Source organism: Silene latifolia, chromosome 6, assembly GCF_048544455.1.
Source record: "Silene latifolia isolate original U9 population chromosome 6, ASM4854445v1, whole genome shotgun sequence".
In the NCBI taxonomy this organism is placed as follows: Eukaryota; Viridiplantae; Streptophyta; class Magnoliopsida; order Caryophyllales; family Caryophyllaceae; genus Silene; species Silene latifolia.
In genome coordinates, this window is record NC_133531.1 from 32,609,317 (window position 1) to 32,628,993 (window position 19,677).

Consider the following 19,677-nt stretch of genomic DNA (forward strand, 5'->3'; position numbering starts at 1 on the left):
TCTGTTTCTTTGATACCTTCTAACTCTCTCAAGTAAGTGCTCACTTTCAAATCTCCTATCCATCTCACTACTTTGTATTGTAAATTGTTTTCCTTAAATCTTGTGCCATGGCAGGTAGTGGATAAAACCAATGAAATAGAGGGAGTAACCTACAAGAGAAGATTACTCACTTTGACCCATGAACCTAAAACAGCCAGATCTTTAGTCATCTTCCTGATTCCACTGTTTCAATGCAGGCGTTTCACTTTCTGAACAAAATCTTACTTTCTGATTTCCATCAAGCTTGGCTCTGGTAAAAAGATAGAAAATGTATTGGTATATTGTCAGCAAAACCCGTGTGAGAACATAAGTGCATAACGAATGAACAAAATTATTTGTTTGACTAGTTTTAACTGTGCAAATGGTTGTATTTTTGACACATTTTCCTACACATCTACCTTACAATATACTCCGAGTAATTTTGCAGTGCAAGATATATAACTGAAACTAACCCCCTTCAACACACAAATCCAGTAACATCAACAGCAGTAAGAGGACAAAATTACCTGTGTTGTGACACGTGTCAAGCAAATATAGAAGCAATACTATTAGTGCTTGCTTTTGCCCTTTCTGATGCAAGCGGAAGTGTCGTATTACGGTCCTGCTGAGCAGCCCCTGCTTCCGCGTTTCCATCAGAAGACAGCTGTGTGCATTAGGGTACAAAAATGATGGTTATCAATAAAAACATGCAGACCAAAAATGACAAAGAAAATGTTAAGACATTTGACAAACCAGCACAGATGTCATTAAACCTAGAGAGCCAAAACCTGCAAACAATAAGAAAAACTTCTGTCAATACGTAATGGTCATAGCACCCGGTTCTTGCAAGGAAAATCAATTACAAAGAGATCTTTCCAATTTGAACTTGCAATCTTTAAAGGCAACAAAACATTATCAACCATCAAAGGCTCTCCAAATCAATGGTGCATTAGGATGGGCCAAACATGCTATAGACCTGGTACGCGTAAAAAGAGTTCCAGGTGACCCATAATGACTATTGCATCGAAATATAGCTACCTCACTATGTAAGAAAAACACTGCACTGGGCAACTTTGCTTTATTCCTAGAGCTGGCTGACAAAATCTAACATCACCCCATAGAAACCAAATATATGCTAACCCAAAGCGACAAGATTCTTCCCAAGGACAAACCGACTACTGATACAACAATATATTCCCACAAAATCCGAATCTAACCAAAGGTCAAGGTAACCAGTGACCAAATACTGACCCAACCAGATCAATAACAATAATTTAGCTTACCCTAATAATTATCCAAATGATATTTAGTAATTGTTTTAAGTTAACAACATATTAACTCAACCTATCAATAGCTCATGCATGAAATTCCAGAACCAATATCAAAAATAGTCAATGAAATAACAAATATAAATTGACTTAGATAATGACATGAAACAAACCTATCACAAAACTTGACCTCGGGTGATAATGATCTAAACCGAACCCAGCTTGACCGAAATGGTGACTTTGGCCCAACAAACCCAAAGCCAATATTATTTAACCCATATATGTATATTATAGCAGACGAAGAATAATCCATCATACTCCAAAGTCAAAAAAATAAGGAATCTTTGGCTCCACCATAAATAGAAAACCGAAATCCTCATATATAACGCTTAATTCTATTGTTATCTGTTTTGGCTACTACCCAATTAAATTTATATAATCTCATCTACAGTGTTATCTTTATAAGCGTGTGAAACAGAAACTGAATTCATTTAATCCACACTATGTGAAAGTCCTTATTGATCAAATAGTTCTGGTTCTAAATTTATATCCTTAAAATGTAACATACAAACGAAGATGGTCAGTGAAAGCACTGAACAAGTTTTTTTTTTTTTTTTGAGTTTTTATGAAATAAGACAGAACAATATTTAACTGAAAGTATGTTAAAATAGTTCTCCAATTGTCTGTCAGACAGTCAAAAAGTTACCTTGTGCAAGTAAATCACTCTGGACATCTCCATCATAGTTTTTACAAGCCCAAACATATCCACCTTCACTTTTTACAGCATAAGCAACCATATCATCGATCAACCGATGCTCATACCTACATAAATTGACTATCAATTTCAGAACATGTCTGACAAACAACCAAAATTATCCAGGCTATATTTAAACAAACCAGATTGAGTGTTCTTCAAATTTCGCTTTCCACTTTGCTTCATAGACTTCCTGAAATATGTCTTTAAACCTGTTGTTGCCCAAACACATAGATGTAAGCTTTAGTTTTAAGATTTAGGGAAATTTCTACGCGGTACCCCTATAACTTTTTCAATTTCTACGGGATATCCCTCATTTACTTAAATTCTGTTACTACTTGTCTACTTATTCCAGCATTTGACCTCGATAGAAATTTCCGTTAAGTTTAACATCAATTATCTATAATTTCTTTCAACAATCATAATTTTATCATCGGCTTAACATTACATAATCAATTAATAACGCCAACCTCCCACTCATCTTCCTCCTCATCACTCCTCCCTCACAACCACCGCATACAACCCTTCCACGGAGAACACATTATTAATTGCAGTGGAATTAGAAGAATTTCAAGGGAGATATTACAACCCATGAGTGGAGCTTTGAAGGCTGGCAATGGTGTGTATGGTGTAATATTTAACAGTGGTAACAGTTGAATTTCCCACAAAAATAATTTTCATTGAAAATCAACTATATACTACTAATACTTTTTAATACAAGATCGAAAATGAATTAGATTTCTTATTACCTGCCATCATACTTTTTAAGGATTGTATTTTTGGTACTTAAATAAAGAGGCCACTTTTTTAGCAAGGCCAATGACATTGATGCGTCAGCAAAAAGCTCGAACTGGGACTGAAAAACAAATATATAAAAGATCACAGAAAACAAGCAGGATAAATAATATCACTAGAATTCTTTATTTCCAATTTTCAAATGATGAGCGCAAAATGTCACTGCCTCAGAGAGTAATGGCACGTGACGAGTCAACATTATACATCGCCAATGCAACACCTGGCCCCTTAAAGTCATAGACATTAAGTTCCAAAGGTTCTTCCCCATCTTCCGGGACTGCAAGAGATTAATAACGACCTGGTAAGGGACTATGACCAGATCTGTAGATGGAGTTGTCTACTTTCTTTCAAGTCCCAAAATTAAGGAAATTAGAGAGGCCTAATGAGTGCAGTAGATTTTAATAGTTTCCATACCAAAACCATTTTAAGTTTTCCAGGTCCTTTGATGACTGCATCAGTGGCACGATATTGATCACCGGAGCATGTCTTCGATACAGATGGGGCTTTTTCCAACCTGGGAAAATGGAATGAAAGATATAGTGACTTGTTCCTGATACAGTTATACATTGGAAAACATGGGGAAATGGGAGAGAAGACAAACCAGGTACTAGTCTTGGAGATATTCTTACAATAAAATCGGTTCACGGAAGACAATTGCCTACAAGAGAGATGTAATACTTAAGACCTTATGAACAACCTCAATGAAAATAAACATATAAAGATGGAAGACAATGAAATACAGATTACAATCGGACTTTTGGTTTCAAACTTTCAACATGGAAAGATGTGGCAGAGTTTTTCCAGGTATCATTTGCCAAGCCCTTAAGATCCGTGGAGAAAGCTAAGTAAAAATACCTTTCATTCCACAAAATATGATAGCAGAAAGGAAAGCAAGCAAGTTACAAAGAAACGAGTCTTTTAAAATATTCTAAACCTCTAAATCAACAACAGAACAACCAGACCTGTATCATGATTTGCTCACATCTAAATAACTAAAAAGTGTGCGTGTCCCTAGTATCACATCTCAGGAAAACTACTCTTGAATTTGGTTAACGGCTAACACAATACCTTTTTTGAAATTCATGAAGACTAACGTAAAAAAATGTGAGGTTAGGGATATCCTATGACAAAAGGACACTACATTAGGCTCCAAAACATATTGAGTGAATAACAAAGAAACTTTGAGAGTTAGAGGTTTAGAAGCCTCATGACTGTGTAAGCATAGAATCAATCAATCCATAGAGGGACAGAATTGCCGAAAGCTTGGGGGAAGTATTATTAAATGGTTTTAAAAAGAGACCACATAGACTTATTGCTTATATCATCCTTATGTCCTTTGAGTCCAGATTAACCAACTCAGACAAAATGTGAAGCACAATGCATTTACATTTCCTGCCACTTTTGCTGATAAGAAAATCAAACAAATTGATCAATCTATATCATGACTCCACTCAGTGCACTACCTAACTTCAAAACTACGACACGACAGCAAACTGCTTCTGCAAATCTCAGCGCAAGCCATCGAGATAAGTTTCAAACTTTCCTCCAATGCCATTATTGCAGGTCTCTCCACAAAATTGTACACCATCTCCTAGCCAATTAGTTATGATAGCTTAGAATGAAAAGAGTTAGGAATACAGAAAAGTGGGTGGATGAACAATCATGCTCTTCACCACATTGAAACCATGAGAGATGTTTTGATACAAATGTTGGAGAGTAAGAGCGAAAAGGGACGGAAGATGAAGGCAAAGAAAAAAGGTAATTTATTGCCTTTTCAAACGTTTCCAAGTTTCCAACTATGGAGGACATTGGTCTTCCCCAATCTTTTCATCCACCAACTACATTGTTCTTTCTCTAATTCAGAGCTTAAATGACATGATGACAAAAGTAATGGTTAGATATAGGAAACAGGGATTGGTGGTCGAGAAGAAAGAATTAGGATGGATTAGAGAGAAAAGTAGAGTTACTATGTTTCATTAGGGTGCAATTATCAAACAGGAGAGAGAGGAAATGAATTTCAACAACATGGGTATAGTAATGGAACACAAAGGGGGTCCTAGATAACGTCTACTTTCAAGTTATCTCGCTGGCTCAAGTATGGAGGTTATCCAGCATGTTCTAAATTAACAGCAAAAGGCTGATATCACACAATTGTTCAGAGGTCTAGTTTGTATTTTGTACTATGACATATCTACAGATGAAACCATATTGTCCTAACTCTTACACGGAGAGTAATTCTGGACATGCCTTATCAAAGCTCAATTTATATTGAACGGCGTCAGCACTCAGCAAAAACCTAGAGTGATGTCATGAAATTTTTGGTTTTACCAAGTGTCACAGCCACTGGAGCGTCATGGATTTAGAAAAAATAATAAAATCCAAGATCCACTGATCCTATCAGCAAGTTGTCCATCACAAGCACGGCACATGACAGAAGAAAGAAAGTGCCAACTAAACTAGGGTCAGGGCCATTAGTTAATTTCATAAGTAAGAGAAAGGTTACACCAAGGAGACAGTTTGAGACCTTGTATCGGTGCATAAACATGTTAACACCAGCAGAGTTGCAGATCAGCAAGCTATTTTACCATAGACAATCACATATATTATTGACTGGCTGACAAGTCATATGGGAGGTCCATAAATAATTAATTAAACAAAACAGTCTAAATAGAGACAATCAGACATAGTTGTTCTCCATCTGTACATTGTATTGATTGTAATAGGGAAAAAAACAGTTACTGACCATCTAATATGTTCCTGATCGTGCCGTTGGGACTTCTCCACATTGACTTTAATCCGAATTCGCTGACTCTTGTTTCATCTGCAGAACAGTGCATACTAATCATAAAAAGATATTGATCAGATAGGATCTTCTTTGATTTCAAAATGTTATTCCCAACCCCCACCCCATAAATAGGGTTTCTTGTTAAAATAAATGGTGACTGTAAAAGTATTTCAAGACAAAGACAGAAAGTTAGAGACAGGTTAGACCTCAGATCCATCAAACAATACAATAGCATGAAGTATACGCCATAGTACAATAACTAATTTAGCTTTCATTCAAAAGTACTTCAAAACATTTAACGATGGTAGCGTAGTATCAGTTGAAGCCGCAGCAACGATTGTGATAGCAGCAACAACTAATAAATCATAGTAGCATGCAAGAGAGAAGATGTGTCTTAGAAAGCCATAGCAGTATAAATTCAACCTTCAGATCTCTTCACAATATATCATAGACGATCAGGAACAAAATTGCTAAGAAATAGGCGATAACCAATTTTAGGTCATAAAACATTTCTCTACCAAACAAAAAACAATATTAATTATACCCAATAGATCAATAGTCACTCTAAATTATAAGTGTTGCACAATCTTAACTCAAGTGTATGCAAATTACATGATTTCAATAACTTAGGGGTGTGATCTTCGTAGTACGCATTTTACTCACTAAGTACACTTTTGACCATTTCCCCTCCATCATTTTCCCTTGTCTCTTCTCTCCCATCTCCTATTCTCCTCTATCATCTCTCTCCCTCCCATTATGTACTGCAAGACTAATATTATGTACTGCGTAATCCAAGGGCAAATACAATACTGTAACAGGAAAATAATATACTGTGTAATGCATTTAGGAAAACAAAATCAAACTAAAACATATTGTGGTACTGTACTGAGAAAAACAAAAAAAATCAAACATCAATATGGTACAGCATGGAGAAAAAACGTAAACAAATTCACAAAACAGTGTTGTAGAGTACATTTTGGAAAAAAGGAAGATGTACAGTAAAGACGTCCCCCATCCACCATCTTCCAACCCAACCCTACAACTCAAACCGCCACACACTCAGCCACCAACCGGCCCCACAACAGTAATCCGTCAACCCTCCGAAGTTAATCACTTCCCCCTCCCCCACACACGCGACCACCGCGTCATCCACGAAGCCCCACCCTCACCCTCACCCTCACCCTCGCCTCGCCTCGTCACCCTGACCGCCCATCCACTTCGTCGACCCCCGTCAACCTTCACAACCGCCGTCATACCACGACTACCCAACCTCGGCCCAGCCTTGCCCCACCCCCACTCTCAGAAGTCATGTTCCCTCTCCATACGCCGCCCTCCACCCTCCACGCGCCCCCATCCCACGCGCCCCCATCCCATGCGCCACCTTTCACACCTGACGCCTTCCGACCACCACCCATTGATTCCCTCAATTAAAAATATCCAAACCCTAAATTTAACAACAACCAATAATGGGTTTTCGGGTATATATACTAATAGACCATATCTAATAAAGCATGAGCAAAACCAGGTACCATAAAGAGGGTGCTCAGCACTTCCATGCCAAAGCCATGACACGCAATACAAATTGCCAGCATTCAGTGCCATGATTTCTACTTCTCATGGATGTCCAAATACACAACCTCCAAATTGCATCTAGCAACAGCCCAAGCCCCAAGGGATCTAGACACCTACAATACTCAGTTTGGCCGACATAAAACCTCATGGAGTGATGAGTTGTCACAAAGTGTGTTTTAATGCTCACGCGGATGTCATTGCAAATTCAACTGAATGGATCATCAGAAAGTGTGCCAGTCACAAAAAAACGAAACATAATCTAATGGCTGTTATTTGGATAGAACATTTAGAACTTCATCTACACAATAACATAAATATTCCCATTTTCAGAAACTAAAAAAAGAGAGTGACTGTGTGAGAGAAGAAACTCTACAACATCCATAACACGCCAGCCAATGCATAATAGAAATTTTGTTCATAACTAACTGTTGTCATCGTGACGGAGAAAAAAAAATATTCCACAAAAAACTAAAATGAAAGAAAAAAAATCATAAAGAAAAATAAAAGGGAAAGAACTAACCAGGAGTTATGGTAGCACATTTCACTGCGACATTATACCTACAAACACAAGAGTAGAAAGCCTAAGTCAGCTTTGTGTATACAAAATTGAAAATGCAAACATACAATAATAGGAACATGAATAAACCTAGCTTGATAATGCTACTTCACGTACTTAAGTGTTGCCTCAGCACTTTCCACCGTAACCTTATCGTCTGTTGCATCGCGATTAAGTATTCCAAGGTCGTAATACTTTATATCCAAGTCCACAAACGGCATTATAAGCTGCTCACAAACCACAACACATGAACAACAGAAATCAATTAAATAAAAAACATAAATAAATATTTCATCCAATCAATTGAATTATACTCGGTATATATTTTGCTCTTGACATAATGTTTTACCAAAAAACAGAAAATGTGTATCGTGGTGCAAAATTACTAACCCATTAACTTACTAAAAAGTTTCGGGAAAACGACGATAGGGGATAGGCAAAGGATGTGGTACGTCCTAAATCGTAATTGTAACATTTGCAATTAAAACCTACTAAAGTAAGAATTGCCCAAAATGCAATAGGTATACCGTATTACTTATACAATTAAGTGTATTCAAGGGGTCCAAATGATGAGTATATTCAGATGATATAACATATAGAAGTATAGAACTTCGTCTCAATCATTTGTTTACCTTTGATTAGAATACCCCGCACAAAAGAAAAATAGGTAAAAAAATGATAAAGATGGAGGGAGTAAAATATTCGACAAAATTTCCAACACTTTGCGAAGTTATTCTGTTCATCATTAACTGGCCTCAAATTCCAGAAGTAATTTTTAACTACTACTGCATATTTGAGCAAATAAAACAGTAGATACCTTATCTTTGATCATCTTCCATATGATTCTAGTCATCTCATCACCTAAATTTCCCCAAAAAACAAGAATTCAATCAAAAAGTCAACAAAATTCAAAAATAAGCATAAAAAATGAGCGAAAGTTGAGAAAATCACCATCCATTTCAACAATAGGGTTTTGAACTTTAATGCGTTCAATAGGAGCGTTCGCGGCAACCGCAAAACAACGAAGCGAAGCGAAATTGAAGCGAGAGAAGCGAGGGGAACGAGAGAAGGAGAGTTTGTGGAAGAATTGATTGGTGGCGTTGGAAGGAGAAGTGTGAGTTGCTGCGGAATGAAGCATGGTGGTGGCGCTTGACATGGCGCTTATTCGAAGTCCCAGCATTTTTGCTGAGTATCGGAACACCGTTGGAGAAATGGAGGTTGGAGCCTGGAGGTCAAGGAAGGGGTGGAAGAGGAGGCGGGAAGTCAGCACACCGAATGAAAGGGGTTTTTCGGTGGGGTTTGCTATATCACTTCAGACGGCTCAATTTTGGTCTATAAACAATATGATGATTTTTATAACCATTTTACATTAAAGATAAAGTTTTTTTAAAAAAACTACCTAATATTTACCTTATTTTCATAAATACTACCTAAAATTTTTAATTTTGCAAGGAACTACCTAATATTTTTTTACTTTTGTCAAAAACTACCAAATTGAAATTAATGAGCAAATTCGACAATTTTTTTCCAAATTAACTAAAATTCCGACAAATAAGTCAAAATGCCAATCAAATTAATCATAATTTTGTCCAAATTAACCACAATCTCGGCCAAACTAGTCAAAATTGTAGTAATAAAAAAATTGAAATAAATGTGTTAGTAGCTAGTCTAAACAATTGGCGGTGGTTAAGTATAGTAAATAATGTATGTTGAATGCCAAAAATAATGTTTTCGAGTTAGAATTTTGTCTAATTTGATCGGATTTTTCAATATGGTAGTGTTCAACAAAAATCAAGAAAATTTAGGTAGTTTCTCGCAAAATTAAAAACTTTAGGTAGTATTTATGAAAATGAGGTAAATATTAGGTAGTTTTTGACAAAAAACTCTTAAAGATATGACCACTTGTAAATAAGCCTTCATTAATTTTTTTTTTTTTTTTTTTTTTTTGGATGACGAGGGGGTTAAGTCCCCCGGGTATGTATTCCCGCACCACCACATGGACCATGTAAGTCACCTCCCCCTTCGGGGCCGCAGGCCAAGTGATCATCGCCCAACTCGGTAAGCCTTCATTAATTGCTTTGATGTATCGCCAAGAAAAATATGTCGGGAGTGTTAGAACCTAAGACAGACTCCGACTCAAACTTGTCATCGATTCATACTCGGTCTCGTCTTCACTTCCCTCCTTGAACATGGGCCGCAGATCTTGAGAATGTCGTCTTGACGATCGATCCACTTAAAAGTCTTCCTCCAGCTTTGTATAGCTTTCTTTGGGTTAGCTTCAAAGATCAAGGCAGTAGGGTCGAACTAATTGTCTTTGAGAGCAATGTTTATGATGTTCTCGTAGTTGAGGTGCTTGATGTTTTCTTCTCGAAAAGGAGGCTCACAGCTTGCCCGTCTAGGCAAGGGGTCGATTCAGACTTGATCGATGCAGCATTGGTGTTGTTGTCAGGGATGAGGTAGCAGTCTTGAAAGACTTCTATACCCGGATGCTTGACTTTGTTACGGGGTCGTAGATGGGCTCAGGAAAACCGTTGTAAAGTTCATACTCTCCTTCGAGGACGAATATCCGTTGAGGGTCAAGTGATATGGGCGGAGGATGACTCCTTGTTTTTTTACGCTTCCTCGTAGGAGACCCATCTCTGATATCTTCATCGCCTCGTAACCGGTCCGAAAGGGATGTTGAGGACCTTGGTCTGCTTCGGGGGAGGCAAGGTGCTTTTCAGTGGGTTAAGAGGCATGCCCGGGAAAAACCCCTAACGCATCAAGATGCGGTTGATCGTGAGGTTTGAGAAACGATCACAATCGAAGGTGTTGGTTCGTCGGTTAGGGCATTCATGGCTTGGAACCCTCACATTTCGTTGTCGATCTCCTCACTACTTCATCACTTTTACCGATGATTAAAGATAAAAGATAAAAGGAAGATAAGTATAGGTCCTAACTACTTCATCATTTCGTGGTATATACTTATCTTCCTTTTATCTTTAATCATTGAGTTCTTACTGGCGATACATCAAAACAATTAAATTTCTTTAAAATTTTCTCTACATAGTGTGATTATGATAAAGTGAAACCATTAATTTGCTTATAACTTTAACACAAATCCCAATCTACTTCACCAAGATCTTTCATGTCGAAATGAGAGGATAAGAAATTTTTAGTATCATTTATGTGATTAATATGTGTACCAAAATTAACATATCATCAACATATAAGCAGATTATCACACAATCTGACTCAAACATTTTAGTGTAAACACATGCATCAGATCTGTTAACAATAAACCCAAAACTAAGAATAGTCTTATGAAATTTCTCATACCATTGCTTTGGTGCTTCCTTAAGTCCATACAAAGATTTCTTAAGCTTACATACCTTGTGCTCTTGTCCTGGTACCACAAAACTAGGCGGTTGTTCCATATAAATTTCCTCATTCAATTCACCATTTAACAAAGCTGTCTTTACATCCATTTGGTGAACTAACAGATTATGAGCAGATGCAAGAGCAAACAAAACACGAATAGTAGCAATCTTAGTCACAGGTGAATAAGTAGAGAAATAATCAATACCATGTTTTTGAGTGAATCCTCTAATCACAAGTCTAGCTTTGTATCTTTCAATGAATAAGTAGCAATCTTAGTCACGGGTGAATAATGGACCGAGCTTTCCCTTTGTAGAACATAAGCAAATCATCGGCAACATGAGATGATTCAATTTCAAACTCTTGCATGAGAATGATCTTTGGAAAGGCCATCTTGAGGTAGCATATTGTTAGAAAAATAGTTACTTCAAGGGCAAAATAAACGAACTAAAAATGGATTAGAATAACTTCACTGCGTTATGGTATGGAAGCCATTGCCTTAGAAGCTTAATCGCCCTTAACACGGTGCTGTCCAACTGAGAACGACGCTCTCCAAGGTATACACAAAGCTCTTCCAATTTGCACCCAATTGAAAGAGTAGGAACTCGAAAGTTGTTGCTCAGATTTTATAAGGAACAAGGAGAGAAGGTATAATTTGTAGAGTGAAAATTGGATGATTGAAAAGCCAGAAAATCGTCTTATTTATAGTAGAAATCAGAGACCAACTTTTGATGAGAATTAAATTGACATAACAATTTTCAAAACTGAATTTGTAAGTAACAATTTGTAAGTAACAAGTTGGGGAAGTCTCCAGTACTAAACTACACTAGACTCAAAGAGTCCCGGTGCAAGACGAGAATTTTTTTATTTGTTATAAAAACAAAATAGACCCAACTCTACGACGCGCGAATGGCGACGGGTAGCAAGGGAGAGTACATACTAGCCTCCATAATAACAAGTACCTAGAAAAGGGGCACTTGGTATATAAACACAAGAAAGTTACTTATTTTATCAATGTGGGAGTTGGGACAAAGTACTCTAGCATTTCCAACAATTCAATTATCCTGGTCAAATACTTCATACATATGCTAAAAATCAAGGGATATATTATTTAGTTAGAAATTGATTAATTTAGTTACTTAGCATTTTAATAATTTTTTGACTTTAATTAGTTGTGTGGTTATAATAATGGAGATAAATTATTATGAGTACTTTAACTTGTTGGTGGAATGATGATGTAGTTAAAGATGGTTAATTAGAGTGTAATATACAAAGGTGGTTGTGAAAACCCTTGTTAATGTATCGTAAGTGTTAGTAAAATAAAGGGTGAAATCTATGATGTATTAGACGAGGGCATTATGACGGAAGCGTGAAAAGTTGTAGTCATACATTGAACTTTCAAAGAGAACATACAAATGTAACAATTGGTAAAACCTCTATTTAATTACTCGTGTTCTCATCTAATGGCGGTATGTCATGAACATTCGAATGCCGCCTCGTACTAATACATTTATCCTTTCTATTCATATGAGGAATACTTCGGTTTATATCACGCTTCTTTTCACCCCGTTCTTGGCAACGGTTATTGGAAGTCATGGCGCAATAGCGTACTAATCCCGAACCTTACTTGCAGTAAAGTAGGGTGACGAACAACACAAATCTAAGAAAATTCGTTTTTTTTTTTGATACGTTATCTAAGAAATTTCGTAATGAAATGATATATGAGATTATCAAACAAACTGTTACTTGTAGTTTATGTAGTACGTCGGGTCATAACAAATGGTCATTGATGGGAGAGTACTATCCACTCGTTTATATGTCTACTTGTAGTTCTCCCTTCCTCAAAATTATGCAAATTTAGGTGTACCGTATGGACCAACCAGCTCCTATCATTTAGTTCCGTAAATTTCCAACCTACTACAAAAACACTATCTTCAATTGAATTCACTCCCCTTGTCCCTTACCCAAACAAATCTACATACCATATCCAATCTTGATCAAGATATTTTTTGGGTTAACCAAAATATTTAAATTCATTCATCTATAAATAAATAATCTCACCCCCTACACTTACACTCACAATAGTCCCATTGTCTTTTAAAAAATTTCGTAAAATGGGTTCGTCTCACGTTACATTAGTATTATTATCGTTATCGTTATTTATAGTAATTTCTTTAGCTTTAGATATGTCAATAGTCTCATACGATCTCAATTCGAATGATCAACATGTTGGTGGTCATGTTCGGACCAATGACGAAGTTATGTCATTGTACGAGTCATGGCTAGTAAAGCATGGCAAGAATTATAACGGTCTAGGGGAGAAAGAGCGTCGGTTTAGTATATTTAAGGATAATCTACGGTATATCGACCAACGTAATTCTGAGAACCGTAGTTTCAAGCTTGGTTTGAACAGGTTTGCGGATTTGACAAACGAGGAGTACAAGTCCATGTACTTGGGAATCCGGCCACGGCCTAAGAGTCTGTTGGGTCGAGCCAAAAGTGATCGGTATGCTTTTCGGGATGGTGATTCCTTGCCGGAGAGTATTGATTGGCGAAAGAAGGGTGCTGTTGCTGAGGTCAAAGATCAAGGAAGCTGTGGTAAGTATATATGCTAGTGTTACTCTGTTATATCGTTTTAGTTCTTATCCCGATCATTTCTTTATATTCTGTTTTCCATCCATATGCACAATTTATTAGTTTTTCCGATATGCAAGTTATTAGCTCTAACTTTTTTATGATATTTCTCTTTTCCTTAGCTTGGTCATGTTCGATTTAACATCCTAATGATAATCAATAGCCATACACTATTAGACGACCCTAATCCGATTCCTTAAACACATCACTTGCATAGTTACCCAACTAACTTACTAACCCAAGTACACTTCTAGCTTAGTTACACTTATATTTATTTTGGTAGGAATTTTATTTCTATTCATCAAGTATTACTGATTTACCAAAATCATTAAACTAACAACATAACATGGGTTGTAGACATATAATCGTCGTATACTAATATCCGATAAGTGCATAACAGTAAAATGTTTTATTTGAATTGTTGCGTGATTCGAAAGGTTCTCTGAACCGAGGTCCAAATCCAATCGATCATTTATTTTTGCTTGGTAGCCGAATGTTAAGTTTTGATTACTATTTACTTCGAAAACTAAGTTTTTCTTTTATTAAAGGTTATCTTTTAAAATCAAACTTATTTGACAGACGTAATTACTTATATGATTATAGAGATATTTTTATTGTTGGTTTGAATCTTCCAGTGGCCCAAAATTTGAAGATACTACAAAATTACTATTGGGCAGATAGTCGAATTATTGTATATTAGGTCCACCTCTATTATAACAATATCACCATCAGTGTCTACCCACAATAACCCACGTATGGCGGCCATTTAATATTATAGTGAGTGGTGACTGATGGTGCATGTTTTTTCAACTTCCTTGGACATGTTTTTAGTTTTTTTTTTGATGTAATATTAGGTCCACCTCCATAAAGAACTTTGTTTGGGATGTGAGTAATTATTAAGGAAAAGTAATAGAGTTAAAATAAACTAAAATGGAGGAATGGATGAGAGTTGGAGATAAAAATGGATAGAAATTTAAAATATAGTGTAATAGTCTCTCCATTAGTGAGTAATTGTTACCCAACCCCCCCTCCAAGTAATTATTACCTCCATATAGAGGTAATAGTTCCTCCCTCACCTCCTCTTTCCACCCTCCACAACCACCACAAAGCACTAATCTCCTCCCATTTTTCATATTTTTGTCTCTTATTACCCCTTAATAATTACTCCTATTCTAAGGTGCCCTAAATTTTAGCTCATTGTGTACGTAGTATAATTTAAAGAATCATTAATAATTGAGTATTTGTGTTTAGGGTATGTTTGTATAATTGTATAATGTATACAGGTAAATCTGTATGATGATATCAAAATGCCAAAATCGGTGCATCATTTCATTTGTAGGACGCAAAATTTATGCCGTGCTGGATAAAAAAGTACTCCTATATATAGAATACAAAACTTTGTATGTATTTACTTTGGGGCGGAGATTTTTACAAAAATGGCAAAGTTTATATTATTAATAAGATAATCCAACCTTCGTGAACTCTTTCAAGAATACCCATTTAAATTTTCTCAGCTTATGTTTTTCGAATCCTAATTTTACCATTTTGATTTTAGTTAAATTTCATTTCGTTTATTTTAACTTCATTGAGTTTAGGGATGGCAATGGATCGGGTTAGATCGGTTTTTTCAAAATCCAAACCCGATCCATTATCTTAGCGATTATCGATCCATATCCAAACCCGATCCATATCCAAAATTTCAAAATCCATACCGAATCCATTACACTTTTTCCAAATCCATATCCGCAAAATCCATACTTGATCCACGATATAATCCAAAATCCGATCCAAAACTTGATTTGACTATATAAAAAAATCATTTTATATGACAAAATTGAAATTTCAAATATAATAAAGTCTAAATTTTCAAAAATATTTGATTGATCGGGTTGGTACGGGTACGAATGGATCGACTTTGGATTTGGTTCGGGTTTTGCGATAGTGGATTTGGATATGTGTTTTTAAATAGTGGATCAGATATGGGTTATTAAGAGTTGGATTTGGATCGGTTTTTTCTTCGGTCGGTCGTTCGCATTAGACATAATTGCCATCCCTAATTGAGTTCAGGCAATTCCAGTCCAAAAGATCTAAACAATAATAAACCAATATTTTTGGTTTTTACAAAATCATCTCAAACTATACCAAAAAAAAAATACGGCGAGACTAACCTAAGTAACCCCATAGCCGCCAGCTCTTCAATCAAAGTATGGAACCAATCACAATGTTATGCACCTAGCGATGATTAGTAATAATGCTTAACTTTGATCGAAAAAAGCTCTCCCTTTTTGCTTGGAATATACTCTTTCAGTTTCAGTCATCATCTTAATCTTTTTATATTCATTGTTAGAGGATTTAATCAAAATGTAAACAATTATTGAGACGGACCCATGTAAGATGTAACAGTTACTTGCATAAGCTGCAAGGTTAAGTTGCCATACCAAATCATCAGGACAATCGGACCCTATACAGTACATTGCAGCTAACTAAGTCTGGATATTTCAGGGAGCTGCTGGGCATTTGCAGCCATAGCCGGGGTAGAAGGCATAAACCAGATTGTTACTGGTGACCTTATCTCACTATCAGAGCAAGAGCTGGTTGAGTGTGACACCTCCTACAATGAAGGTTGCAATGGCGGTCTCATGGACTACGCCTTTGAATTCATCATCAAAAATGGCGGCATTGATTCTGAGGAAGATTATCCCTACACGGGCAGGGATGGCAGATGCGATACTTACAGGGTACTGTATTTAACACTGCATGCGTTTCCTTTGTGACGTTTGTCCGAAAATGAGTTACTAGAAATGACTTACGGTAGACTGACTAGTTTAATCTCTGTCTCGTGTAGAAAAACGCAAAGGTGGTCACAATAGATGGCTATGAGGATGTTCCTGCAAATGAGAAGTCCTTACAGAAGGCCGTGGCAAATCAGCCTGTCAGTGTTTCTGTTGTTGAAGGTAGCGGAAGGTTTTCAACACTATCATTCGGTATGAATTTCTTTTCGAGGAACAAGTTATAATTCTGTTTTTTTAGCAGTATTAAAGTAGTACAGTATATTTTAATGTCACATAGGGTATATTCACGGAACATGTGGAACAACACTAGATCATGGAGTGACAGCTGTTGGATATGGATCCGAGGATGGGCTAGACTACTGGATCGTCAAAAATTCATGGGGCTTAAGCTGGGGTGAGAGAGGTTACATCAGGATGCAACGCAACACCAAATCTAGTGGCTTATGTGGAATTGCAATGGAAGCATCTTACCCAACCAAGACAGGCGAGAACCCACCGAACCCAGGCCCATCTCCTCCGTCACCAGTTGTACCCCCAAGCATCTGTGATGACTACTACTCTTGTCCTGACCACACCACCTGCTGTTGTGTGTTCGAGTTTGGTAGCTACTGCTTTGAGTGGGGCTGTTGCCCTCTCGAAGCAGCTTCCTGCTGCGAGGATAATGAAAGTTGTTGCCCTCATGATTACCCCGTCTGCAATATCTATGCTGGCACTTGCTCAATGGTAAGTATTGCTAAATATTTGAATGTCTGATGTTATTATCTTATATTTGAAATGTCTGATGTTATTATCTTATTGAATACACACAGGCTAAGAACAATCCATTTCAAATACCGGCATTGAAGCGTACACCAGCAAAGGCTCACCGGATAATTAGGAACAACCCTGGAAAGAGCAGTTCGTAAGAAAACCAATGCAGAAGCTGATCGAAGGGCTTTTGAAGGACATTTCACTGATGTACCATTGATATGATAGTATACTCTCTTCAATTTGATGATTCAAAGGTCTGCTGCAGCCAAGGCACTCAGGAGCAGATGATCACTTGTACCAATCTTTATGCAAATCTATTCTTGTAAATTAATTACCAACATTTGTTCTTCCATAAAAACAAAATCCTATAGTACATTTGAATATTCTACTCCGGAATAAATTTAACTTATTATAATGTCTATGTATACTCGAATACAAAAAATGCATGAGTCTGTTGAGAACGAGTCTCACTACATTGTTAGAGAGAGTATCCCCACTAGTTCGCTTGAGCTGCTCGGGACTTGTTTAAAGCTTGTTGCGCACCACTGTCACCCTTGTGATGCTTGAATTAGGCAGGGCGTGACAATGTGCTCGTAGTTTTATCCCATGCTCAGTAATCCAACTTATCCAAGTTTGTTTTAACCGAAGGATTGGTGCCATTGATTTAAGAGAGGGCCTGGTCAACAAGGCCGTAGTTAGATATGATCAAATAGCCTAAGTCCATTGGTCCGGCACAACCCAACCTGCTTTTTTTGCGCAGCTTGGAACTTTTATTTGGGACCAAACACCAAAAAAAAAAAAAGGTTCAACATAATTTTGGACCGGGTTTGGGCCAAGTGGTGGCCTGCATTTTGGCCCGTTTGACCCGCAGTTTGGACCAGCTAGCCCACATTTATTAGGAGGTGATTGGTTACTTTTTCTCCAATATAATTCTTCTTCCATTAACCCTAAATCAATTAATCGATTTGAGCAAAACATTAACCCTAAATCAATTAATAGTTTCTTCATATCATCAATAAAATCAACAACAACCACAACAACAATAACAATCATCAACAACAACAACAACAACAACAACAACAACAACAACCTCGAAATAACATAAATCACAAATCAAAACTTTTGTAAAAATATAACGAAAATTGAGAGCGATTTATACCTCTTCTTTATGAGATAAACCGATCTAATATAATCTTAACTAAAATTTTTTGAAGATCTTCGCTTGATTTTAATAAAAATTTCTGATTTTTAATGTTTGAAAAAGAGTATGTCGGGAAAGAATTAGATCGCCTGTTTTTTTGTCAATCACGCATTTGCGGTGTTTGTATATAGGCATTTATGGTATTACCATATATAGGATAAAATTTGGCTTAATAACAACGAGACTAAAAAGAGAAGTGTTTAGTTTTGTAATTTTGCGGATTGATCGGGTGACGTTTTAAGAATGAGGGTTTGTTTGGATCTTGTTGATCCAGCTAAGTTCTTATTGGGATATCTTTATTGAGTGCATGTGGAAGAAGAGAGTGTTACATTGTCGTTAATCCGCGTTGTTTAAAAGATTGGGTTTTGTTTTAGATAAAGGGTTGGGCTTTTTGTAATACATTGTTTGATAATCAATCATTAGTCTTCACCGCATACCGATTAACAATAATTTGGTCAGACGATCTCGATTCTATATATACATATATATATATATATACATATATATATATATATACATATATATATATATATATATATACATATATATATATATATATATATATATATAATCAGACTGCCTGAGTCCCAGGTATCTTAGGTGAGTCTGGCGTTTTAATCTCAACCATTCGATTTTAAACAAATGAATGGTGAGATTAATCTAGCTCATACTATATAAACTTAAAAATCTAACCTAACAAACATCATAACCCAATATCACTTTATCTCTCTTCCTCCCATCTCTCTCTAAATCGTCTTCTTCTACAGATCCCCAAATTCTAGGTTTCCAATTTTCAACAATTCACGTTTAATTAATCTCATCAATTTTAGAAACTCAAGCAATAAGCAATTTTATTAGTTCAATCAATTCAGTTAATTCATGATTCTAGCAATTCGGGATTGAATCTATTCAATCGATTTAAACAACTTAATCAAACCCCCGATTTAGATATTTCAAATTTGAAATCGCATTTTTCGTTCGATTACCTTCAATCGATTTCCAGGTTAGTTCTACGCTTTCTAGTTAATTTAAAAATTGTTATTGTTGATTGTTCATACTATTAATGTCGATTATATGTTGTATTCAAACTATTTCTGAAACGTTAGGGCTATGTCATGGCGAAACTAACAATCTTTCGTTTTCTCATGCTTTGTTGTAATTGATTTATGTGTTAATTTGCGATTTTATGGATTAT

General features: G+C 36.4%; 1 protein-coding gene and 1 pseudogene across 1 annotated transcript; one reads left to right on the forward strand and one right to left on the reverse strand.

The window, feature by feature from the left end:
* Nucleotides 1-205: 205 nt before the first annotated feature.
* LOC141587953 (isocitrate dehydrogenase [NADP], chloroplastic/mitochondrial-like) lies at nt 206-9,097 on the reverse strand (annotated as a pseudogene).
* A 3,864-nt stretch (nt 9,098-12,961) lies between these two features.
* LOC141586675 (cysteine proteinase mucunain-like) lies at nt 12,962-17,696 on the forward strand. The gene is made up of 5 exons (XM_074407972.1): nt 12,962-13,703; nt 16,242-16,477; nt 16,585-16,723; nt 16,809-17,254; nt 17,341-17,696. The coding sequence occupies exons 1-5, from the start codon at nt 13,220-13,222 to the stop codon at nt 17,434-17,436; spliced, it is 1,401 nt and encodes a 466-aa protein (XP_074264073.1). The 5' UTR covers nt 12,962-13,219; the 3' UTR covers nt 17,437-17,696.
* The last annotated feature ends 1,981 nt before the right edge of the window (nt 17,697-19,677 follow it).

Coding starts and splice junctions, on each gene's coding strand:
- LOC141586675 (XM_074407972.1), top strand. CDS start 13,220: ATGGGTTCGTCTCACGTTACATTAGTATTATTATCGTTATCGTTATTT. Junction 13,704..16,241: donor CAAAGATCAAGGAAGCTGTG/GTAAGTATATAT, acceptor TGGATATTTCAG/GGAGCTGCTGGGCATTTGCA. Junction 17,255..17,340: donor ATGCTGGCACTTGCTCAATG/GTAAGTATTGCT, acceptor GAATACACACAG/GCTAAGAACAATCCATTTCA.